The 25,093-nt window shown below is 54.3% G+C and overlaps 7 protein-coding genes across 7 annotated transcripts; 2 read left to right on the top strand and 5 right to left on the bottom strand.

Moving 5' to 3' along the window:
- The first annotated feature begins 26 nt into the window (after window positions 1-26).
- Window positions 27-2,812, top strand: BZA05DRAFT_433479 (P-loop containing nucleoside triphosphate hydrolase protein). The gene is made up of 2 exons (XM_051486265.1): window positions 27-824; window positions 897-2,812. The coding sequence occupies exons 1-2, from the start codon at window positions 90-92 to the stop codon at window positions 2,562-2,564; spliced, it is 2,403 nt and encodes an 800-aa protein (XP_051343856.1). The 5' UTR covers window positions 27-89; the 3' UTR covers window positions 2,565-2,812.
- Window positions 2,813-3,214: 402 nt separating this feature from the next.
- On the top strand, window positions 3,215-6,733 carry BZA05DRAFT_470929 (uncharacterized protein; the record flags this gene model as incomplete). Its single annotated transcript, XM_051487927.1, has 3 exons — window positions 3,215-5,475; window positions 5,537-5,617; window positions 5,668-6,733. 3 exons carry the CDS (start codon window positions 3,215-3,217, stop codon window positions 6,335-6,337), a joined length of 3,012 nt encoding a protein of 1,003 aa, XP_051343855.1. The 3' UTR covers window positions 6,338-6,733.
- BZA05DRAFT_115564 (uncharacterized protein) lies at window positions 6,506-7,334 on the bottom strand. Its single transcript, XM_051478625.1, has one exon. It carries the CDS (start codon window positions 7,197-7,199, stop codon window positions 6,729-6,731), a length of 471 nt encoding a protein of 156 aa, XP_051343854.1. The 5' UTR covers window positions 7,200-7,334; the 3' UTR covers window positions 6,506-6,728.
- A 348-nt stretch (window positions 7,335-7,682) lies between these two features.
- On the bottom strand, window positions 7,683-9,835 carry BZA05DRAFT_313354 (uncharacterized protein; the record flags this gene model as incomplete). The annotated part of the gene is made up of 4 exons (XM_051480347.1): window positions 7,683-8,054; window positions 8,104-8,215; window positions 8,273-9,121; window positions 9,192-9,835. Coding segments are annotated over 4 exons (1,977 nt in total), but the record flags the coding sequence as incomplete, so codon positions are not given.
- Window positions 9,836-16,725: 6,890 nt separating this feature from the next.
- BZA05DRAFT_385967 (linker histone H1 and H5 family-domain-containing protein) lies at window positions 16,726-18,355 on the bottom strand. The gene is made up of 4 exons (XM_051482456.1): window positions 18,032-18,355; window positions 17,941-17,963; window positions 17,627-17,813; window positions 16,726-17,565 (listed from the first exon to the last, which is right to left on the bottom strand). The coding sequence occupies exons 1-4, from the start codon at window positions 18,146-18,148 to the stop codon at window positions 17,191-17,193; spliced, it is 702 nt and encodes a 233-aa protein (XP_051343852.1). The 5' UTR covers window positions 18,149-18,355; the 3' UTR covers window positions 16,726-17,190.
- Window positions 18,356-19,308: 953 nt separating this feature from the next.
- On the bottom strand, window positions 19,309-21,258 carry BZA05DRAFT_385964 (PIN domain-like protein). The gene is made up of 6 exons (XM_051482455.1): window positions 21,065-21,258; window positions 20,762-20,987; window positions 20,417-20,690; window positions 20,205-20,357; window positions 19,779-20,121; window positions 19,309-19,715 (listed from the first exon to the last, which is right to left on the bottom strand). Exons 1-6 carry the CDS (start codon window positions 21,075-21,077, stop codon window positions 19,549-19,551), a joined length of 1,176 nt encoding a protein of 391 aa, XP_051343851.1. The 5' UTR covers window positions 21,078-21,258; the 3' UTR covers window positions 19,309-19,548.
- A 2,558-nt stretch (window positions 21,259-23,816) lies between these two features.
- On the bottom strand, window positions 23,817-24,230 carry BZA05DRAFT_331670 (histone-fold-containing protein; the record flags this gene model as incomplete). Its single annotated transcript, XM_051480600.1, has 2 exons — window positions 23,817-23,953; window positions 24,014-24,230. Coding segments are annotated over 2 exons (354 nt in total), but the record flags the coding sequence as incomplete, so codon positions are not given.
- Between the last annotated feature and the right edge of the window lie 863 nt (window positions 24,231-25,093).

Raw genomic sequence — 25,093 nt, 5'->3', positions numbered from 1 at the left:
ATTTGCTCTATCTTCCTCACGTCCACAACATTATTCCCCGCTTCAAGCTCACCAATTTCCCATTTTTTATATCAACACAAATCACCCCGATGATTCGCCCCCGTGGCACTGCAACTCCCACTCCCAAGAAATCCGACCCTCTCGCGCGTCTCTCCACACCCTTCAAGTGCCCCGGCTCCGCCGCGCCCATACGCAAAACGGTCCTCCCACCGCGTAAACGCCGCAAAGTATCGTACAAAGACGCGGACGCGGACGACTGCGACGATGATGGCGGCTTCAAGCCGGACGGCGACGGCGAGGACCGCGAGGTCTTTGGCAATCTCCAGGTGAACAAGGCGTTTCCCGTGTTCAAGCCCAAGGATAAGGATACGGTGTTCCGGGCCCGGTTTGCCGTTCCCCTCGCGGACAAGAATGCTGGTGGATACAATCCGCATCGCCCTGCGCCGGCCCTGGGTATGCGTAAGAGTGTTAACTTCATTGCGCGGCCGCTCCATGATCCCAGTGGCGAGTTCGCCATCGTCCTGTACGATCCGACTGTCGACGATAAGAAGATCGAGATCATCGAGCAGGATGGTGAGGCGCCGAAGCTGGAGGTCAAGCCCATCAGTAAGGTTCACAGGAGCTTGAAGGAGATTTTGGGCCTGGATCAGGCGAAGGAAAAGGAGGTGCCAAAGGTGCCGGTGGTTATCGATCCCAGGCTGGCGAAGGTCTTGCGGCCACATCAGATCGAGGGTGTCAAATTCCTCTATAGGTGTACGACAGGTCTCGTGGATAGTGATGCTAAAGGGTGCATCATGGCTGACGAGATGGGTCTCGGAAAAACAGTAAGCCCCCCCTCCCCCCGCGCTTGCATGGGCATCATTAGCTTGAGCTGTAGCTGATTGACTCGATGATAGCTTCAATGCATTGCCCTCATGTGGACACTGCTCAAGCAGTCACCGGAACCCGGGAAATCTACCATTCAGAAATGTGTCATTGCTTGTCCTTCGTCACTCGTTCGCAATTGGGCCAACGAGTTGGTGAAATGGTTGGGCAAGGACGCGATAATCCCTTTCGCCATCGACGGCAAAGCTACGAAGGCGGAACTCACTTCTCAGCTCAAACAGTGGGCCATCTCGTCGGGCAGGAGTGTGATCAGACCAGTGATCATTGTCTCCTACGAAACGTTGCGGCTATACTCGGAGGAGCTGAGGGATGTGCACATCGGGCTTCTACTCTGCGATGAGGGTCATCGCCTCAAGAACGCCGAATCCCAAACCTACCAGGCTCTGAACGAGCTGAAAGTTGATAGAAGGGTTATCCTGTCCGGAACACCTATTCAGAACGACCTCACCGAGTACTTCTCGCTTCTCAGTTTTGCAAATCCTGGTCTACTCGGTACCAGACTGGATTTCCGCAAGAAGTATGAGAATCCCATTCTCAAGGGTCGCGATTCGCTGGGATCAAGCCAGGACCGCGAAAAGGGTGACACCTGTCTGAAGGAACTTCTTGGCATAGTCAACAAGTTCATCATCCGACGGACGAACGACATCCTTTCGAAATATCTTCCGGTGAAGTACGAGCACGTTGTCTTTTGCAAGCCTGCTCCGTTCCAGGATGCTCTGTATCGCTATTTCATCTCCTCGCCCGAAATCAAGTCTCTCCTTCGAGGGAAGGGCTCGCAGCCGCTCAAAGCCATCGGTATGCTCAAGAAACTCTGCAATCACCCGGATCTCCTCAACCTTCCCGACGACCTCCCAGGTTGTGAGCAATTCTTCCCCGAGGATTTTGTTCCCAAGGATGCCAGAGGCAGTCGAAACCGTGAGGTCAATACCTGGTATTCCGGCAAGATGCAGGTCCTCGATCGCATGTTGGCCCGCATCCGTCAGGACACGAACGACAAGATCGTCCTGATCAGCAATTTCACGCAGACCCTGGATGTGTTCGAGAAGCTGTGCAGATCGAGGGGCTACGGCAATCTACGCCTTGACGGAACGATGAATGTCAACAAGCGTCAGAAGCTCGTCGACAAATTCAACGATCCCGAGGGATCCGAGTTCATTTTCCTTCTGTCCTCCAAGGCCGGAGGCTGCGGTCTCAATCTCATCGGCGCCAACCGACTGGTCCTCTTCGATCCCGACTGGAATCCCGCCGCCGATCAGCAAGCTCTAGCTCGTGTCTGGCGTGACGGGCAGAAGAAGGACTGCTTCGTCTACCGATTCATCACCACCGGCTCGATCGAAGAGAAGATCTTCCAGCGTCAATCGCACAAGCAGTCGCTTTCCTCTTGCGTCGTGGACTCGGCCGAAGATGTCGAGCGCCATTTCAACGGAGAGGACTTGAGGAAGTTGTTTGAGTACGTACCGGAAACCAACAGCGATACGCATGATACCTTCAAGTGTAAGCGCTGCAAAGATGGGAAACAGATCATCCGCGCGCCTGCTATCCTATACGGTGATACTAGTACTTGGAATCATTTTACGAACAAGAAGGGAGGGGGACTGGGTAACATTCAGGATCTGCTGTTGCGGCAGGAGAGCGGGCAGGACATTGTCAGTGCTGTTTTCCAGTACATTTCGCATTAGAGGGGCATTTTGATTTTGCGGTTAAACTCTGACCCTTGATATTTCTTCTTTTTCGTTTTATGAGCGTTGATTATATGGTTATATGTGGATTGCGGGAGTTATTGGCATGCGGATGGATGGTATTATTGCTGTGAGTTGGATTGGTATTATGGAGTTAACTATTAAGGGCTTTTGTTTATTTCTAAGGGCTTTTCGTGTACCTTCGCGAGTAACTATAGCGACCAGAATAGATGACTAAACGGCCGGTGATGAATCAGAATCAATGACATCGGCATCGATACCCGATAATCAGAGTGATAATCTGTGATGTCTAGCGTGCATTCTAGCCCGCTCTAGGCGTCTTGGCATTCAGCCGACGACGGTTTTTTCTCCACACCGCACAAACCCACTCTTTCCATCGCCGTGTCATCACGTCTTCATCATTACCCTCCACTTCACACCCGCGCGCCCCGTCGAGAAACAACCCAACACCTCCACCTACCCTACCATCACACACCCCCGCCCACCCCCCCGGCGCGGTCATAAAAAAAAAATCGACAACGCCGGAAATTCGGTTACCCGCCTTTCACGGACGAAAAAAGACAAAAGCCACACGCTCGCGCTCACTTTTCGTGCGACAGACTCCAGAGAAATTTATAAGCGAGTGCCGAATGGACGGCGACGTCGCGTCCCTGGGCCAGTTTGTCTCTGATATGGGCAATAACGAGTCGCGGGAATCCGAGCATGAGTATAACGGGGAAGAGGAAGAAGAGGAGGAGGAGGAGGAGGACGTTGGGGGGGAGCGGGAGGACAGTGTAAGAGGTGACGAAGATCACGATCATGTACCTGCAGGACTAGTCGTCGATGAGCTGGAGGTTATACATTATGCTGCGGCGGCCGAACAGTTGCTCGCATCCAATGCTGCCGCTGCGTCTGAGCCTCCCCCTCCTTCCCCTCCTCCTCCGGCGGTGTCGAGGAAGGCTAGGGGGAATAAGAGCATGCCTAGGGAGGAACTTCAAGTGTCTTCGCCAGCCCTGCCGATTGTTTCCCAGCCTCCACAGGAGATGTCGGTCGCTTCGGCGGTTGCTGCGGCTGCGGCGGCGTTGAAGGCTAGGATGGCGAGAGCGGAGGAGACGGCTGCAGTGGTGGTTGCGGCTAGTCCGACTATCCCACCAACGCAGATGGAAGTGGAGCTCCCCGCAGCGGCGACGGAAGTCACAGAGAAAGGGAAGAAACGACGGAAGAAGAAACAGCGACAGACCAGCCAGGAGGAGGAGAGTGCGCAGGCGCTTCTAGCATTGAATAAGGGAGGATTGGGATCCGGAGGTGTCGAAAACGAGCACGCCGTCGTGGACGACGACGAGGATGCGCCAACGGCGGTCGACTCGGTGACTCCAACGAAGAAGGGAAAGGCCAAGAGAAAGACAAGATCGAAGAAGGCCACGGTCGAGGAGGTGACGGAGGAGGATCAAGCGAATCAGTCGTTACTCTCTCTGGATGAGAGCTCGAGTGCTGACCACGACCTGACCGACGCCTTCACCAATTCCATGGTTGCTGCAGCCGGCATACTACCTTCTTCTGATCCTCCGATTATAAGTCTCAACGAAAATGCAACCGCAGCTACTGCAACCGTGGACCAGACTGGACTACCCCAGCCGGACATTCCGGACCAGCGGATCCTCACGGAGCATTTGGCTGCCCACATGGCGAAGCTTCCACCACCACCACCACCAGAGGCTGAGGAGGAGGATATGATGGTGGTCGAACAGCGACTCATGACCGAGTTGCAGAGCATCCACCCGCCTATTCTAGGAGCTGAAGGCTTTACAGCTGTGAACCAGAACAGCGAGGGTGACCATCATCACCAGATGCTGGGCGGTCCTATCCCTATCAACCAGAAGCCGGCTCGGGGGAAGCGCAAGCGCCAGGGTGATGTTTCCAACGCGATCACCAATGATAACGAAAACATGCCCATGAACGGACTGGTCGATCCGCAGCTAATGCAGCTCGACGAAGCCGCAGCTCAGATCGCCGGAGAAGTTGGGGGAGATCAGAGCATGAAGTCCAAGAAGCGCCGCCGCGTACCGAATCCGAATATTCCCGAAGCAGAAGAGATCCCCATCGACGAATCCGAAGGGAAGCAGCAGCAGTCCGTAGTCCGCCGCGAACAGAAGATGAGTTGGGGAACCACGCCAGTCTCTGGCATGGGTGAGTCCATTAACGGAGGCACTTTTTCACTCGATGAGCGCTTCGCCATCGATAAGGCTCTTCAAGACTATTGCCGGGTTCAGAGCATGACGATGGAGGAGCTCAAGGATCGCGTGTGGGGTAATAACCGCCGCAAAGATGAGTTCTGGGATTCCATCTGCAGTGCTGTTCCGAACCGCAGTCGCGCCTCTGTCTACAAGCATGTTCGACGATCCTGCCACATCTTCCAGCAGCGCGCCAAGTGGACTGCCGAGGAGGATGCGGAATTGGCGGAACTGGTCAAGTCCAAGGGCAACAAGTGGAAGGACATAGGAGAAGCTATGGGGAGGATGGGCGAAGACTGTCGTGACCGTTACCGCAACTACGTCAAATGTGGCGATAGTCGTGGAACCGATCGTTGGACCGAAGAGGAGGAGGAGTTGCTCAAGAGGACGGTTCGGGAGCACAAGGAGCAGAACAGACAGCTTATCCTCCAGCAGGGCAAGCCGAATCCTGCGCCAGAAGAGGAAGACAACATCCTCATCAACTGGACCACGGTTTCGGAGCAGATGGAGAATAGACGGTCGCGGATTCAGTGCCGATACAAGTGGAAGAAGATGTTGGCCCAGAAGGAGAAGGTCAAGCAGGCCCCGATTGGAGTTACGTATGTGGGCGGAAAGAAGAAGCGTATCAGTTTCGACATCAAGGATATGCTGCCTGGTGATGAGCAGTGGCTACTTTTCTTGTGAGTCCTTTCGTAATCGCCCCGGTCGACGTTGGAGGCCGACACTAATGCCGATGAACAGGATTCGTGACTGCGGTGCTACCCAGGAGAATGAGATACCGTGGGACCAGTTCGCCAAAAACGATAAGGACGTTGGAATCTGGTAAGTTCTCCGCGCATCACCCAGCACGACACATACTGACCCGTCACCAGGACCCACAAGGATCTCAAGAGCGCCTACAAAGAGTTCCGCAAGCACATACCGCACAAGCGGCGCCCGCTCCGCGAGATCATAAAGCAGCTCCTCATAGAGATCCAAGAGAAGTACACGGTCGAGCAACGCAGCATACGTTTCATCCCGAGCCAAAACGCCGACGGCCAGCCGATCGACGCCGCCTCAATCGCCTCGCACAACACCATCAGCACGCACTCCCCCGCCGCGCCCCACGCCCAGCAGCCCCAACAACAACAACAACAACAACACCCGCCACCCCAGGAATTCGTGCACCACCTGTACACGCTCACGCCGGACCCGTCGCTGCCCATCGCGCCCATCGCGAGCATGGGCCCAATCCCGATGGCCGCGCAGCTCTCCGTGCAGCCGCCAGCACCCACTCCCAGCCACAACAACGCCGTCAACGCCGCCGCCGCTGCCGCTAGCAACGCCATGGTCGACCCCGAGCTGATGGGCCAGGGCATGGACGAGGAGCTGCAAAAGATGGCGGGCGAGGCGATCGCGCACTCCACCGCTATGCACGCGCACGCACACTCGCAGCAGGGCGAGGACGAGAACGAGCGCGAGCTGCGCACGCGCCTGGGTGGCTTCATTGGTGGTATTGGCGGTGGTGGCGCCGCCGGAATGATGCATCAGGGTGCCGCTTAGGAGAACGCACCCCCACAATTGCTGGCTGTTGATTACCGCTACTATCCCTATCACTACGGCTACGCTTATGGATATCCCTACGGATATCCTTACGGCTACGGATATGGATATGGATACGACTACGACTATCGCTGGCAGGCGTTGATGTGATGTGAGGATGGTGATTGGCAGCGCTTTTGGTGAATAGTGTCTCTGTCTGTGTACGATGGGGAGGGGAGGGGAGGGACGTCTGTGCTTTTCGCTTTTTGCGTCATTCTGGGTTTTGGGTTGGAGTAGGTTGGGTTCGAGTGGTTTGGATGGGTTTGGTGGTAACTCCTACATCTACTACTTCTAGGTAGTTCACATAGATACATAGTAGGCTTTTGTAGTAAATCAATCCAATCACACCCAACTACCGTAGACACCCAGTCCAGCCACGATCAAGTCCAGTCCATATCGAATGATCATTTCTTCTAAGTAGCAAGTAACAAGTATCAAGTAGCAGCACAGCACAGAAACTAGAGTAAAGTAAAGCAGCGAGTAGGAAAAAAAGTACAATAACACAACACGAGCAAGCAGCAGCGCAGCAAACGGCACTATCATACATACAAAGATACAACAATTCGAAGAAGAAGAACAGTACAGCAATGAAATCAAAACACAAGAACACAAGAACACAAGAAAGCAAAATTCCAAACCATATGAAGAGAAAACGAAGAAAAACGAAAGAAAAGAAAAAGATGTTCCAGCCAAGATACAATTCGGGGGGGAAGTACAAGGAAAGAACGGGAGAGGGTATAGTATGCCAAAGTATGCCAAAAATGGGATGCATTGAGAAGAATTGAGAGAAGAAGTGAGGATGACTTTGGAAAAAACAGGACATAAGAGAGTTTTTCAATCCCGTGTTTGGGGTTGTTGTTGAGCTCGGTTGGGAGCAAGAGCAAGAAATAAAGGAAAAAAAAAGGAAGAATAATAAAGTAAAGAGGGGGGGGAGAAAAGAAAATAGGAAAATATCCGGTAATGATTGTTAGCTATGATATAAAAAAAAACGCAACAAAGACGGAAAGACAGGAATGAGAAGAAGAAGTTAAGAAAAGACACACACAAACAGCACCCCCCCAACTACAAACCACACGCCGCCGCCACAGCCGCACTACCCACTAACTGTCGTCACCCTGATTGCCATCTCCTCGGTGTCCGTCCGCTTCCTGACTGCAGTATTCCTCTTTTGAAACATCCCCGCGCGTTCGTCCCCGCCGTGGCCACCGTTACCGCCATGGCTCTCATCGCTGCTGCTGCTTCCTTCTCTCCCGCCCAGGCCAGAGTCGTTCTTCACCATCGGTGCGCCACCACGGTAGCTCTCGACGCTGCGGGCACTACCGTTGCGACTACTGCCCTCGCCCGCCTCCTCGACGACGGGCAGGATAGTTCCTGTGGCACCACCGGTGCGCTCGGCGCTGGGAGATCGTACGGCGGCGATGGTTCGGTTGGGAAGTTGATCTTCGCCTCGGGCTGTTCGATCGGTCCGCTCGGCCTCGCCGGCTACGGCCGCGTCAGACACTCCTGTGCCTTGGTTTCGTGTCTCCTTGTCCCTTGCCGCTTCTTCGGGCGATTTGACGATGCTCGTGATGAAGGTGCGGAACCGTTCGCCGTAACCGTGCGGTGGGATCGCGGACACCTGGTCTTTAGGATGCGAGAGACCTCGCCAGAAATGTTCCAGACGTTTGATGAAGCCGTACTATCATGATGTTAGCGCACTACCTATCACTCGGAAGAGGTACACCTACGTGAGTCAAGCAATCTATTATCCCTAGATAATAGATCACTTCGCCAGGCTCATCGGTCTCATGAGTAGCCCGGAACCCCCCATCGTCACCGTAGAAGATGGTATTCTTTTGTCTATTAAAGGTTAGCACCGAATGCCTCGTGTAATAGCAAGTTGTGAGGAATAAGTACTCTAAGAACTCTTCCGGTAATCTGTTCGCAACACTACGATCCAATGATATCGGAACCTCGTTGTTGATGACCCGCCTCAGCTCCCTCGCTTGCCGTGCCTTCTCCATCTTACTCGGCGTCCGCTGCAGCGCATGGCCGTGTATGTCGTCGCTTTCGGTACCCCCAGGTTGGAACACTTTCAGCGCACTATTCCGAATGTCGTCGCGATTCCCTCGTGTCAGATCGTGAATTCCCAACAGCAGCGAGTAATCCATAATCTCCAGCCTCTGGAGCAGAGCCACATCCCGTTCCACCTGTTGTATGAACAGATTCTTCTTGTGTGGGCCAAAGTGAAGGTGCATATCCCTCCGCAGCCAGTTCAGATCCTTCAGTGTGGCCCGCGGGTTCTCGCTGAGGTTGTCTTCCTTGTAATCGCGACCGATAGTTGACCCCTTTAGATCGAAAGTCTGGTGGATATCGCGGTGCGGTGGGAACAGGTTGTTCATGACCACAAAGTGAATCTTCCTGCCGAACGGGGTCTTGACGCGGTGGAGGCCATAGAACTGCGAGATCAGTGTGTTGGGGTTGTCCTCAATGTGCTTGTAGTAATCTCGCAATATGTGCCTCAGAAAACGGTGCTCGCCATGGTGAATGGTCTTGATGATGTACTTGTAGTCCCTCGAAAAATAGAAGAAACTGCCACTCTTTCCAGGCGACCCCAGCTCCGACAAGATGTACTTGCTCGTCAACGACATCAGGTAGTCGGCCGGATCCAATCCGAACTTTGTCCGCAAATGTCGAAACACCCAGGGCGAATAGTCCTTAAACTTGAAATCGTATTTTGCCGAAGGTGTGAGCTCATTGCCGGTACTATACGTATGCGCCGTCAGACGAACGTTCCACTTCACTTCACTTCTACCGCCACTGCAACACAACTCACATGTCAAACGAAAACTTGTGCTTCGCATCAAAGTCGGCATCCGTCAAGGGCCGATCCATCTTTGCATTGATCCGGGACACACAGAAGCGAATTCCAGTAAGCATGTTGTAGGCGGTGACCCAGTTGGCGTGGTTGTGATCGACTTTGGTGCCCACCACCACCTTATCGTCATCAATCTCCTCTTCCTTCCGTTTCTTAACCGCCCTCTTCGCCTTGATAGCCTCCGTCCACCTCGCAGCATCCTCATCCGGAGGCACTTCTTCCATGTGGTTATCTGAATGTATCGAACGCGTCGGCCGTCGGCCCATAGATATGGAGTGGCGCCGTGGCGTCGTCGACGACGACGTCGGTGAGAACCGACCACTCGCGACCACTTCGGAACCACTTGTCGCCGTTGAAGTTCTACTTCCTTGTGACCCCTTTGGAACCTGCAGTGTATGCCGTTGTCGCAGAGACCCCGGTTGTGGTGGTGATAGATTTGGTGGTGGTAGAAGCTGCGAACCGGGCCCAGCCCCTGTTGTTGTTTGAGGTGCCATACGGGGCGATAGACGCGGCGAGGATGAGGACAATGTAGGTATAGGAGTATGTTCGGCGGGTTTCGTCGATGTAACGGACACTGGAATCGACGAGGGTTTCACGATGCTTGGAGCGTTGTTGAAGTTGTTGTTATTGTTGTTGTTAGTAGTGGTAGTGGAGGTAGTGGTCGAGCCGTTCGAGTATGGAGGGAAATAGGACCCGTCATCCTGCGGCTGCGCCTGGTACATCGCTTCCTTTGCACTCGGCCGGATGTCCCGATCGGGAGAGGGCGTGTTCAGACTTCTCTTCAGCTTTGGCGGCACTGGTGGTCTTCCCCCGTTCGCGCCGTCAGCAGCCTTTGGTCCCTGCAGTACACCGTTGGGCCCGATGTGTCCACCGACAAAGCCACCTCCGCCACTTCCGTTCGATAGCCCGTTCGACAGCGTATGGCTACTATGCATGGACGACGCGGAACCGGGCGGGGGATGCGGTCTCGAGAAATTGTAGGGGGCGGACGGAGTCGCGGCGGCGGCGGCGGGAGCGGGTTGGTAATGCGGCGAGCCGGTGGAGGTAGTGGAGTCGTCTCTAACGGGGGGCAGGGTCATAACAGCGGTACCACCAGAAGATCGCAACATGTATGCGTGTGTAGTATTTATCCGCACACTTTTCCGTCCACTATCTCTTTCTTTTTTTTTCTCTCTCTGAGCGAGCGTCGGTCTCCGATCGTGAGGGTGAGGAGGGGGGGGGGGGGGGAGGTTTGGGTGGTAGATTTGGCCCAAGGGCGACGGCGACGACGCGGGTTTAGTGCAGAGACGGGAAATAATGGGGCGGTGTGCTCAGCCCTTTTTTTTTCTTCCTTCTCTCACTCTCTCTTTTCCAAAGTACCTTGAATTTGAGCAACCCGGACAACAAATGAGTTTCTGACAACACCCCCCTTCTTCTTCTTCTATGGGAGCTTGTTTTTTTTCGCTTTTCAGCCTGCAGATTTCTCGGCGGTGGGCTCGGCGGCGGCGCAGGCGGCGACGGCGGTGGTGGTGGGCGGTAAAGTATGCGTGATATCGGCAGACACCGTAGCGAAGGAGGAGGAGGAGGAGGAGAAGGAGATGTACGAGCGCAGTAGGTACGTGTATGTAAGTGAGTAAGTACGTGAGTCGGTATGTAGGTAAGTGGATGTATGTATGTGCTATGAGTATGTGCTAGAGTGAGGTAGGATGGTGTGCGGAGGAGGAATTCGCGGGGGGGGGGGGGGGGGGGGGGGGGTGGAGATTAGGATGGGGGGTGCTGAGCGGTGTGAGGTGAGTAGAGTAGAGTGTGCGTGAGGGGGGCTGGCTCGTGCTCGGCTGCTGTTGGGGACTGACGACGACGACTGGGCGGGTAGGCTTGGGAGGAAGGGGAGCAGCCAGCAATTAGGCGTGTAAGCGTGGAAATCTTGTGCTTCGACTCAGCTATGTTTCGGCCTGCGAAGAAAAGGACAAACGAGTGTTGGGGGAGTGGGGGAGGTGGTGGTGGGGAGGATCGGAGGGAAGAGGGAATTGGTAGAGAGCGACGGCGGTTGGGAGGGTGTAGTGATGTAGTTGGGAGGTAGTTGGAAGTTGGTGGTGGTGGTGGTGGTGTTGGACGCGGAGAAGGAGAGAGGGAGGGCGACAGACAGTGGCCAAGGCGCTCAGCCAGAGTTGCGGTTACAAAGAATCAGCCGTCCCGTTCATCCATTCACCATTCATTCAGCTGCAGTCCGCGGAGAGACGATTACGGTATTCGGGACGGGTTTATTTTATTATTATCATTGTCGACGCTTGCGATTACGGTATTCTTACAGCTATTCGCGGCATCAGCAGCATCGAGCAACAATCGCAACACAAAGGGGGTTGAGCATTGAGGACACTCTGGGTACATGCGGTACTATAATATTCAGGGGAGGGGAGGGCAGGCCAGGGCCGGGGCGGATGTTCACCTCTTCCGCACAGCAACCGTGATCCTCTGAGGCGCAGCAAATAGCCAAGTACCTACTCTACTGCGTACCAAGATTGTGGGAGTCTTGGAATCATCAGCCAGCTTCCGTTCCCTGCAGAAGGGGAACAACGTTCGAAGCTCTCCACGTCTAGCGCGGACAGGGCCAGCTACTGTAGAGCCTAGAGTAGAGTAACTATTCTGAGTTATGGATGTCTCGTGGAGCGGGTGCGGGAGTTGGCTTGGCTATGGCGCGTGATATGCGGTGATGCTGCCTCCGATCGCTCGTTCGTCGGTGCTGTTACCGGTACAATTCGCGCGACAATCAACTTCAAGACGAAGTAACATGGGTGGTGCCAGCGGAGATGCTCTCCATCACTAGTTGCGGCCTTCGTAGCGTCCAGCCTCGAAGAAACGACCGGTGGTCAAGATGCCGACTCCATCCCCATCCAGAATCCATCGGCTTTGCTCCGAACCGATCGAAGATCGTCGGCGTTGGCTGCAGACAATCCCCCCCGCTTTTCGAATCTGACAACCGGCAGACAAGCCCTTCAGACGTCGCAGACATCGCAGGAGAAGATGGGTACATCATAGTAGGTAGGTATGTACCGCCGTACCGCAACCCTGCACCGATCCGCCGCCGCTGCCGTCGCCGGAAGCAACCCAGCCAAGCAGAATATGTACATGTACACATCATATGTACCGGATCACGAGACGATCCACCGCTACCTAAGCACCTAAGCACCTACCTAAGCACCTACCTGCCTACCGTACTCGTGTGGGGCGGGAAGACCTCCGGGCTCAAGGGATAGGGGATAGGCATAGGGATGGGCATAGGGATAGGCATACTTGCCTACCCGTAACAGATCCCCCCGATTGTTCGGTCCCGGATCTTACTGGGGAGCCGCGAATCCGAGTACTTGCCAACTCTATGTACCAGTACCTGCCTGTCGATGATTCGATGACGGTTGCCGCAGGCTCCAGCTCTAACTCCAGCACAGCCCGCAATGTGAGACATCCCGCACGTGCTGACAGAAACTCGGCGTGCCGGATTGCCATGGTTCGCTGACGTCGTACTAGGTATCATATTAGGACGGTATCGTACAGGAAACAGGAGTCTCCCACCCCGCCCGAGCCGAGTCGCTGAATTTTCCTCCGAAAGGCGACAGACCGCCAGTACTCTACTCTAAAAGTAGAGAGTAGATCTGTTTGGCTCCACCCATTACTCTACATACATACAGGGTCGCAGCCGCCGCGCCGCGCCGGGGCGCTCCGGAAGCTGGTGGTCCGCTGCTGGACCGTACCTACCGTACCCTACCAACATGGAACCCGGTATTTCTGCACGCATACGGTAGGTATACCTAGTACCCCTTCCAGGCTTCCCTATTTACACGGACGTCGGCACGAGAGCAGCTACCTACTCTAGGCAGATGTAAGTAGAGTAAGCAAGCACCGATTGTCCGGCGCACACTCGCGTGCACTACAGGTCTGCGACTGCGACTGATCCTCCTGAAGTGATTTCCCCGAAAATACTACCTACTACGGTACTACAGTATGGCGACATGAGTCAGTTGTGAGGATTACTACTATATAGTTTGTGAGCACTGAGGATACCGGTATGAAATAGACACTTAGGCATGAGGTAGGTATTCAGGCCCGCTTCCGATCCCAAGTTTTGGTATGTATGGCCATGAAGGCCCACCTGCTCCCACCAAAACCTCGCTGGCGAGAGCATTGCACTGTTCTTCGCGATGGTAGCAAACCCGCCGGATAGGTACCGGTATGTACTCATATGTACCAATGCGCGGGCGATCAAGATAATCATGGAGAAGATCACGGCTCCAAAGATGCAGTTACGGTGGGCTTCTGTCGCGGCGTTGTCGACGACTGCTTCTACTTGTTCGGATTTGCACGATTTGCACACGGTGGTGTTGATATGCACCTACTTCCTGTGTACCCCGATTGCAATCCCTAGTACGGATATATAATACGAGTTACCTACTACGAACAATAATGGCGTCTTCTTTTTGCATACGATATTTTGTCGCGATACTTCGCTTTGCAGCATCTCCTCCTCCTCACCGCCCGGAGACGACCATGAAAGGTCCAAACTCGACGTTTCTCTCAGTTCCTCAGCAAGCCCACTCCTAGGTACATACCGTACTTGATGTGCATTGTTTACTAGAATTCCTCCCAGGGTACATAACTTGAACTCCTGATTCCTGAAGCCCAAGGCTGAAGCTGAGGAAAAGTCAACTTCAAGCTCCATCATCGAGTCAAGCCCTTCCATCTCGCAGTCCAAGGATATGAACGCTTTCCCGCTTACATATGAACGGCTCCCTTCTCGTTTCTGTACGTTCATACTGCCGCTGCTGCCGCTGCGGCACTGGCAATTAATGCACCGTGTAGATGGCGCTGTTTCCCACTCTGAGGTTCACCCTTGCGCCGTCTATGCCCTCTGAGACTTTGAGCATGGGAGGTAACCACCTACTAGCAACTGAGCCCGAGGAAAGGAAATTCAAGTCAAGTCAAGTCAGCGGGATTGACGATCTCACGTATATTCTCATCCATCAACGCTGATACCGGTATGTACAGCACAGTCACCCGCTTGGATGGATGCGTTTCATGTATGATGTATGAAATAGGCAAGTACTTACTTACCCACCGGCACTTCAACGGCCGTTAACCCGGAAACGGCAATCGAATACTTACAGGCTACAGGCTACAACCTTTGCAACACACACCCATGGTCTATCATGGGCAAGCACTCGTTAGTCGTGGCTGAGAGCGCCCGGCTTGTGTACATACGGGACTCTTGGTATCGGACCGAACAGTCATGGGGTCAGCTGACAGGCCGCAGAGTTCACTGAGAGTTCTAAAGTGGGGGAGTCTTTGTGGCGAAGAGTGAGAAGGTATGAATGTACATACCGTACTTATGAGTGGAAATGGCGTCTCCAAGGCTCCACTTAGTCTTTACGGCAAGATTCACACAGGGCCGGGCAATGGAACGCTCCCAGGCCACCGAAAGACCAATCGGCAGATACCCACAGTACCTACGGCACCCAACCTGACTCCAAGTCATTGCCATCGAGTTCGGTCATCGATTTGCACCTGCCCACCGTACCGCGTGATCCAAGTCTGATCCGTCGGCCCCCAGGTCCCTACATACCAAGAAGTACTTACCATAGTACCGTGGTAGTGTAACCTTAAACCCAGGACATTGTTTCCATACTTACTTAGGTGATGTCATCGCCGGATTCATGAACCGTGTAGGGTGGCGGGTTTTGGGCTGCTGTTCGCCCTGCCAGGTGCCTGTTTGTTCACGACTGATCCGGCGGAGGAGAGGGGGAGGAGAGGGCTGCTGGTTGCAAAATATTGGAATTTGGCGTCGACCGTGTCGAGCTTTGAGCAATGAGGAGGTGTCGGATACCTACAGGCTACGGTACTGAAGTATCTATGCTTAGCGTTCCCGAGCATCCCGACTCCTGAGCGCGACATGCGACATGCGACATGCGACATGCGCCCTATATATATGGTCACGACTTTGCACTTCCCATGCATAGCTCGTGATGAACGTGGAGTGCATAGAGTATCTTCGCTTGATAACGCAGCACTCGAGCTAACATCGTTTCGGAAACGGAGTAAGTACTAGTAAACGTTGATACATGCCGACAGCCCTGCATTGAAAAATAGGTACAAGGGAGAGCTCCGAAGCCTTACCAGTAGCTCACCTGCTCAGATACTGGTATGTATCCGTAGTCTAGTTTAATAGAGTGCCTCCTTATCGGAAAGGAGTTGAGTGTGAGTGCGACGGCAGGCCGGAGTTCTCGCCTTCCACGAGTATCCCGAGCATCCCGACTCTCTCACTTCTCCTTCCATCCAACGAACCGGCGGAACCCGATCAAAGCCGTGAGCAGCCCGCGCGGCAGGCCATCCCACGTCTACCAATGGCCGTATCATACATGGATCCTACCAAAGCCTCCAACCGCAAAGAGCCAAACAGCCTACCTAGGTACATACCTACTCTACATAGCCGTCGCCATCTCCTGCAGGCTGATGTAGGATATATGTTTTGTGGGAAAGAACGCAGCACATAACCACCGAGATACTCTAGGTATGGTATCATCGCACGCTGCTGCTGCTGAGTTTGCCGTGATGCCTACCGAATCCAATCGCCGGTCCGGCACTCTCCGGCTCCACCGCCGAAACAACCACCGCCCGGCGCCGAAACCGCCGCCGGATACCCTCGGCGCAGAGCCTCTGCGCCCAACCGGGCCAACCCGCCATGCCACGGCCTCGGCGCAGGAACTTGGAGCGAGCACGCCGATACGCCCGTCGCCAGCACACCGCGAAGCCATCCGCACCGCAGTCACCGGAGGAGGACACGCAAGCCCGAGTCCGACAAGAAGCGAACAATATCCGCCACGGAGTGCATGGAAGGAATCCCAGCCATCGCAGCGGACAGCGAGTGGCAGGCTAGAGTGCACGAATTCCTCGAGAAGCCGGCTGCTGGTGGAAGATATCGCCACGATCCGCGAGATGGGAGATGCGGATATCAGTGTTGCATTGGCGTTCGCCGTTCGCTGCTGGCCGATTCCACACCCCCGCCCCCCTCCGATTCCGATCCCGATCCCGAATCGCCACTGTGTTGTAGCGATGAGCCCCTCCGTGTCGGTGCATGGCCAGCCCTCCGAAGTCTCCAGCACACACGCCAGCAGAATCCGCCAGCTCATCCCCGGACCTCGTACTCTTACCCCATTTGCTCGCTTCGGCCATCAATCGCACTTCCCCATCAATTGCAGAGCACTCTGCTTCCCCCTCCCCCACCAATAACGTTCCAATCGGAGTATGGTACGTCAGAGCTAGTACCTACCGTATGCATAGCTTGGTTGTCACGTTCACGTTCGCTTTCCCCTGCCTACCTTCGCAAGCGAGCACCGCTCTGTTCCAGCTCCAGTTCCCGCGTACCGTGCCGTACCTAGGGTAACGTTGCTCCCACTTCTCCTCCCGGTTCCAGCCTCAGGAGCAACCTCACCTCACGATTTATGAGATCACCAGTCACAGCGCATCACGCGAATATCGAGTCAACTTTTCGCAATAGTGAAAAAAACCTACAATTGAACCGCCGACCTGTAGCAAAGAAACAATACAACGAAGAAAAAAAGACAGTAGACCCTACGCGTTGATGAAAAAATAACACCCACTTAAAGAGGAAAACAAAACACCCAGCAAAACATTGAAAAGAAGAAAAAATGAAACCCCATAGACCCGAAGAAAAACTCCCAAACAATAGAAAAAGATATTGTGCCTCTCTCGCGCGCGTGTGTCTGGGTGGCATGGAAGATGGTGAGACAGGTAATTCAGGACAGAGTGAACCAAACTTCCAATTAACCAAGAGAAAGAGGAGGAAAAAATGTGAACTTAGAACCAACCCGTTTAAAGAAATGCAACCCAGTACGTAAACCTCGTAGAAAACAAGAGCTCCAAATCGCCGCGCTGTACAGAAGAACCAGCGAGGAGGTGATTAACGATGAGCTTAAGCAGAGGTAGCTGCAGCCTCCTCCTTCTTCGCCTTCTTGGGGGTGGCCTTCTTCTTAGGAGCGGCAGCAGCCTTCGCCTTCTTGGGGGCAGCGGCCTTAGCGGGCTTGGGGGCCGGCGCCTTGGTCACACGTCCGGACTTGGTCTTGGTGAGGACAGTAGCCTTCTCGACGACAGCAGGAGCGGCAGCGGGCTCCTTGCGGGGCTTCTTGGCGTTGGCCTTTGGCTTCGCGGCGGCGGCCTTCTTGGGCACGGGCTTCTCGGCTTTCTCGGCAGCTGCAGCAGCCTTGGGCTTAGCTGCGGCCTTCTTGGGAGCGGCCTTCTTGGTGGTGGTCTCCTTCTTAGCAGCGGTCTCCTTCTTGGCGACAGGCTTCTGTGCGCCATGTTAGACATCTGCGCGACTCGCGAGGGTGAAAGAAAAAATAGTCGCGTACCTTAGCGGTAGCCGGCTTGGGCGCAGGCTCCTTCTTGACGAGCTTGACGGTTCCCGAAGGTCCCTTAGGGAAAGAGAACTCCTTAAGCTCTCCACCCTTCTTGATCGCAGCGTTGAAAAGACGGTCGAACTGAGCGCCATCGACACCCTTGTAGTTGGCCTTGATGTATTTCTTCAAAGCGGGACGGCTAAAGGAAGAACGTTAGCTGCGAATCCAAGTGGCAGTTGATCGGGCAGAAAGGGTGGTTGGGGGCTGGGGGGTATTGTGCGCGACCGAGCTTGGACGCGGCGCGCACGGTAGCGATGCTATCGTACCTGGAACCATTGCGATCCTTCAACTATATTGCGCAGAACAATTAGACACAATTCCCTCGGTGATAGAAACGCAGCGAGAGAGTGAGCTTACAGAAAGAATAGCCTCCTTGACCATCTCCTTGTAGGGAGGGTGCTCCGGGGGAGAAGACTTCTTCGCAGCAGCAGGCTTGCTGGCGACGGGGGTGGAGGTGAAAGCTTTGGGGGCCATTTCTGCTGTTTTGTTTTTTGGGTGGTGATAAGGTTTCGTGTGGGGAGAAGTTGTTGGTTCGAGGGAGAACGAGCGCCGGAAGGTGAATGTAACAGAGGAAGAGTGCGGGACAGGTGGGTTGGTTGTGATAAGGAAGAGGGAGCGGGAAAACAAGAGCGGGAGGGTGGGAGAGGTGGGGAGGGCGACCTTTTAGAGCGGCAGCGTCTGAAGCGTGGATCATGCCGACCAGGGTGGGCAGGGTGTGTGGGCAGTCGACACTGGAGGGTGTCCGATCCATTCCCTCTCACTCTGCGCCCTCTCCCAACTCTGATGCTCCCTCCCCGAGCCACCCCACCCCTGCCGGATGGCTGTCTTTTCAGAGTTCTGTCCGTCCCTCCCTTCCGCAAATCCAGCACACCCCCAGCGCCAAAAAAAAAAAGCGAGCGAGCGGACCCAACGCACCGCGCCAAAATCTCATGGTGTGATGCCATACCAACTGGAGAATCCCTAACCCAGCAACAAAACTCCCCCCGTCGCCCACTTCTCTTTCTCTTCTCTTTCCTCTCCGCCGTCCGCGCAACGCTACAATTTCCCACATTCTCCGAATTCCTCATGGCCAGAAGGAAAGGCCGCTGGCAGTAGACCATCTTGACCGTGCAAGTCTCTGATTTTTATTGTCGCTGTGGGCGTAATTACAGCGCAGAAAAGAACGCGAGGAGAGCAAAACCCGTCGCGGTCGCAGACTCCCGTCCGCCCTCCCCCATCCCCCACCACAGCACCATATCGCAATCGATATCCTCCCGGCGGCAACCGGAAGGACCAGACCATGGCCGCAGCCTGTTTTCTCTAGCCATCACTCACTCTGTCATGCTGTCGGCTCGTGTTGCAGGCCCGGAAATCCTTCCCCTCACTCACTCTTGCTTCGGGGCCTTGTTTTGATTTTCCCACCTTCCACCTCCCCCCGTCCACAACAGAACCGCAAATCTCAGGCCTCTTCCTCGGCCAAGTCGGGTGGTCGGACTCATCTTGCGTTCTATTGCGCTCTCTCTCTCGCTCTCTCTCGCTCTCAGTCGTAGCCGAGCTTCACTTCCGCTGAGTGAGTGAGAGAGTGAGTGATTTCAAGTTTGTTTTCATTTGATCACTTGACGTTCCGTCGTCAGTCGTACCCCCGCCGCCCGCCCGCCCATCCACATCGACTATTCAAACGATTCAAACGATTCTCACTCCCCACTACAAAGTCTTCACTACATCGCATTTGCTCTCGCGTAAAGACAAAAAAAATCCCATTCAAATGAAACCCATCAATGCGCAGGTAAAGTAAAGCGGCTACCGTATATCTTCTCTCGCGTGCGGTGCGTTGTCGAAAAGGGAAGAGGAAAAGGAAAAAACAGGCAAACTACATGTGAAGCAACAACTGCGAACTACGCACCACCCAACTTCGGTTTCTTGCCACCACCGCCCTTCTTCGTCTCGGCTGTGGACTTGGCCTTTCTCTTTTTCTCGGCTGCCTTTGTTTCGTTCTTTTTCTTCAAGGCCTCCAATTCCTCCGCAGTCTTGGGGATCGGTTTGAAGAAGTCGCCGAGACGAGCTTTGTGGAACCCCGCGTGTCAGCATTGCACAGAAAGCGGCGAGTGGTGGGACTATTGCTCACCCTGGGTCGATGTCTTCAAGCCCTTCGTCAATCTTGCAGCACCGCTCCTAACACGGTCCTCGTTGAAGCCCTTATCTACGACCAAGAACTTGACTAGAGCCTCGATATCCGGAGCCTCCCACTTGTAGTCGAGATCTTTCGGATCGGTCACGGAAGGTTTGTGGAAGAGCGCACGCGCATCGAGATACGGCCAGTTCTCGGGGACGGTGTATTTCTCGCCCAGGTTCTCAATGACTTTCTCGAGCGACTTGTGTTCACGTATCATCTTCAGCGCCGTTGTAGGCCCGATTTTCGGGATCGTGTCGCAGTAGTCGCAGCCGAGGAGAATACACATGTCGATGAACTGGCGATGCATGTTAGTCTAGCTCTCCTCTTCCGTGACGTGTTGATTTCGCTCCATGCGGGGGCATATGTATGTGTATGTACCTGGTCGTATGTGAACTCCAATCCGGCGAGAGCTTTGTCCAGATGGATCTCCTGGATGGGTTCCTTCCTCTGCTCGCTGAACGTGAGATGTCTCAACAAAATCGGAGACCTGAAGCAGAGCGTGTCCATATCCTCGGAAGCCGCAGCGAAGACCTACGCACGTCAGCCAACCAGCGCCTACCCCACCGCCCCCCGCTCTGTCGGCCACTCACCGAACCCTCTCTCGCAAGCGTGGCGCATTGAGCCTCAGCCTCACACGGCGCCTCGACATACGGAATGCCCATGAGCTTGAGCAGCATCTTACAGTCGTCGTTCTGCTCCCTGGTCACCCTAACCGTGCGTCTCGCGTACTTCTCCATTTCCTCGGCATTGCCGGACTCCTTCGCCTCCGCGAACCCGGCCTCGGCCTGCGCCTTCCGAGCCACACGCTTCGCCAGCTCCCCCGACTTCAGCATCGGCGGCTTTCCATCGAAGACATACAGCGGCCTTTTTCCCACACACACACACACCGATCAGCCCGCCCAGCCCCCTTCCCGATTACCCAAGGAACAACTCACTTTATGCCATTGTCGACCATGCGGAGCGTGCGATAGAACATGCCCATGAGGTGCGAGGTAGTCTCGCCACTGTCGGACATGAGTTGCTGGCCCTCTGAGCGCACAGCGATCAGGAATTGGTAGATGCTCATGGACGCGTCGATGGCGACCTTGCGGCCGAAGTGCTGCTTGATGTCGCTGTTGCGGACGGCATTTGGAGCGTTGTCCGAGATGATCTGGAAGAGGCCTGCGGGTTACGGGGGAGACATTGCGTTAGGAGAGACCCCGAATAGGAGAGGAAACGGGGGGGGGAGTGTACTGTACCTTTAATACCCATCTTGAGAGCTTGCTTGTCGCTTTTTTCGTGCGGGTTTTGGGGCGTTGTGGTTGCGGTGCTGAATTCGCCGGCAACGTTCCTTGCAGGCAATGATAGGTTTCGAGAAAGATGGAGGGATGACGCGACGTGAGGTGCACTGCTCACATTCGCGTCGGCCAATCAGAGTGCACCATTGGAAAACTCCCACTTTTCTGTAAAGATCTCATTGAATGGCTACTGCATCATTGAGAAAAGTAAACTGCTACGCTTTTGGGGCAAATTTATGTATTTTCCATAGATTCCTACTAGAGTCTCGCGCTACGTATTCATGAGGATGCACTCGTTTTCACGAATTGGGAAGAAATCGCCGTTTACAGCGAGTTGTGGAACGTATAAGACTCGAGTATATGCAGGACGTACAATGCCAGCTCCCGGGGCTATGGCCGGCCATTTCTCGGCTTCCCAACGTAATCTTGTCAACCACAGTGACTTTCTCCAGAACTCAACCATCCATTCAATGACATGATCCACATCTCACCCCTCAAACGCAACACCAATACTCAACCCAAGCGCAGGCCACCCAACTACACCCACAACATCCCATTCGCATCCATACCAACTCGTGTACAAAACCCCACCCTCCCACCGCGTCCCAACGCCTCAAAATCCCCCACCCTGAGATCACATCCTCACAGCTCCTCACTCGCTAAAATCCCGTGTGCGATCCCATGACGCACCCACCCCTCCCCGCCCCGCCCACCCCCCCACCTCGCACCACACAACCACCACACCACACCCACAACTTCCTCCAGCAGGTAGATGTGTGGATGGGGTGGTGGGTGGATGGGTGGTGGGTTCGATAAGCGACCCGGTTCCTTTCCTTTGCTGGGCTGGACCCATCCACCCACCGCCCATCCATATCCATCGCGACGGATCCGGCTGTTTCCTCTCGCAGCTCAAACGGCCGGGACAGGGAAGGAGCTGGCGGGGGATAGGCACACAACTTACCAACATATGACGTGAGGGATTTTTCTTTCTTTCCCACACCACCACACGCAGAGTGCCGATATCTTCCAGTGCTGCGGGGTAGCTAGCGACGTTACACCACACCGCTCTGTGGCGTGTGCGTGTGTGCCGGTTCGGGCGGGCGGTCGGATTTCGGACTTCGGGGTTCAAGAGGAGTTAGAGTAGGTGCCGAATAGGTAGAGTAATCGACCGGACGTGTGGGGCTGGGTTGGCTCGCGTGGCACATGTGGGATCACTCGAGTTCTTGGAGCTCGGAGATGAAATCTCCTGTGTAATGCCGACGAATGTAACTGGTAATGCTTGGCCATGTTGAAGAGCTCCGTCGACAGTTACTAGGGTACCGAATGCCAGGTCATTCACTCCGAAACTTTGTAACCGTAGTCCCCTCGTGATTACAAGTTGACAGTGAAAAGTATGTACGTGAAAATAAGACACAAACCTTGATCGAGACAGTCCGAGAAAAAGGAAATGCAAGCGCCATGAACTTACACTGTATTCTCTGACAGAAGTAAATACTAAGACCGGGATAGACCCAGACTCAGCAAGAAAAGGCACCGATACCCAGGCCGTGACTGTGCAGAGTACGGCGTCATGGTGATAGTCGTTCAACCACAACTCATCACTCGAATTCTCAACCGCAGATCCCCACTCCCGCGTCCCCACTCCCAGGGACAAAGCATACCGATATCCCATAATACCCCACAAGGCTTGTTTCAACTTCCTGGTCTTGTCTGTAGAGCGTTTCATATCCTAGCCGCGCGGGTCGTAGACTTCCAGCATCTGAACCAGAACAGAGTTCTGACTTGGTGATGTCTACTAAACCCTGATATTTGTATGAATGAGAGCAGTCTTGATATCTTCAGTGAACTCAACCCCTAAACGCCTCATTAAACTGATCGTCTAGATTACTGCTATCGTGCGCGGCCTTATCCCTCATTCCCAAAGATAGGATCTCCAAATTCGCAGTCATCTGGCCGCACAACACAACACGACAAATCACTCGCTTTCCCCAGCTTCAGGCCTCTTTCAACGTTTCGGATTCTAACACTTGATCCACAAAGTTATCAATGACTTTTCGCACACAAATTTGTATGCACTCGCGATCACCAAATTTCCTGAAGAAGTTGAAAGAAATGACTTGACCGTGGGCGCGACGCAAGGGGGTTTTGTTCACCACCCCACCACAGGATCGCTTCCGCAGACCACAAACGACAAACGGGCGGTAAGGCAAGCAAACAAGCAGACGCCGTTTATGCGACAAGCAATGGGATTAGACAGACACGTGGGAGTCGCGTGCAAGACGCGCTCGACGTCAACGACAAGGACACGCATCACATCGCATCCGCGGGGAAAAAGTTAAGCCAAGCCAAGTCAATCAAAAGGTGATGACAACTTCTCATTGTCAAACAGGCAGCGAAAATTCTGACTCCGGGAAGTTATTGTACATGATGCAGAAAGAAGAAAAAAAGAACATTTAAGAAAGAAAAGGAAGAGAACAAAAAAACAAACAGAAACGAACCGAAACCCCGACCAAGAGAAAACCGCATTTAATTCGTCACCAATCCGGAAACAAAATTACCGAAACCGCGATCACCCAAGTTGCTGCGTTAAAAGGAAACCCGAAAGAAACAAAAGCGCGAGAAAAAAGAGCAACCATCAAATTCGAACCCCATTTGCCCCGAAACACGCCATGAGGCCACAAGATTGAGCAGCTGTCGACTTTTTTCCTTTTTCTTACAACTCTTGGGAAGCACCGGCCTTTCCGGCCTTGCCAGACTTCTTGGGCAGAAGGTTCTGGTGAATGTTGGGCAGGACACCGCCCTGGGCGATGGTGACGTGACCGAGAAGCTTGTTCAGTTCCTCATCGTTGCCTGGTATTGAAGTCAGAATCCGGTGAACCTGGATGTGAAATGCGATTCGGAAAAACTTACGGATGGCGAGCTGCAAGTGACGGGGAATGATACGGGTCTTCTTGTTGTCACGGGCGGCGTTACCAGCCAACTCGAGGATCTCGGCGGCGAGGTACTCGAGGACGGCGGCGAGGTAGACGGGCGCACCGGCACCGACACGCTGAGCGTAGTTGCCCTTTCTCAACAGACGGTGGACACGTCCGACGGGGAACGCGAGACCGGCCTTGGACGAACGGCTATCGAAAAGAGTCAGAAACAGATTTTCAAACACAAAAACATGCGATCCGAAAACATGCGACCAAAGAAGTCGAAATTCAAAAGTCGAAAACAGGATTCGAGTCGATTGTTTGATGGATGTGGGTGATGGATCTCGATCGCGACCGACAGACGAGGGGAATCAAGTTGCAAACTAACCTCTGCGACGGCTTTCCGCTGGCAGCCTTTCCACCCTTTCCTCCGGAAGACATTGTTTGATTTGGTTTGGGGGGTTGAAAAAGTGGGAGAGGTGAGGGGGTGCGAGGGTCGAGTTTGTGGTGGTTGAGAGTGGTGGTGGTGGTTTGGACGGGTTGTTGGTAGATGAAGAGGAGGAGAAGGTAGAACAGCGTCGGGTGGTGGGAGCAGCTTGGTCTTTATACGAGCGATGGTAACGAACGCGACTTCGCATCAACAGGCTTGGCTTCTTTTCAGGGCGTTGGGGGCAGCAGCCAGGGTTAGGGGTTACTGGTGTTGAACAGAAAACACTTTGATTTTCACGACTAGCCGAGCAGCAGCTAGCAGGCCCATTAGTGGCAGAGAATCCGAGAGGAAGGCGCTGCCACCAGTCTGGCCATCTGCAATCACGCGTCGTCGTCGGCTCAGAGCGAATACGCAGCACGCAGCAGACAGCACGCCGCACGCCCGACTCCTCTGGTCTCCCAGCGGCGACGCGTAAGGGACAGATGGCCAACATCACGACAGGTCTTGCTGCTGCGAGGAACGGTGGATCCGTGTAGCGTCGAGCAGAGTAGCGGGTTCGTACTTGGAGTAGCAGCGTACAACAAGAGGCTGGGAATGGCGGCTGCTAGAGCAGTTAGAGGGAGGTTGTAGGGATGGAAGAGCAGA

The sequence above is a fragment of the Tricharina praecox genome (assembly GCF_024521635.1).
Source record: "Tricharina praecox strain CBS 144465 chromosome Unknown BZA05scaffold_2, whole genome shotgun sequence".
Classification (NCBI taxonomy): domain Eukaryota; kingdom Fungi; phylum Ascomycota; class Pezizomycetes; order Pezizales; family Pyronemataceae; genus Tricharina; species Tricharina praecox.
The sequence above is the reverse complement of the archived record's forward strand: the minus strand, read 5'-3'. Positions and strand labels throughout refer to the sequence as shown.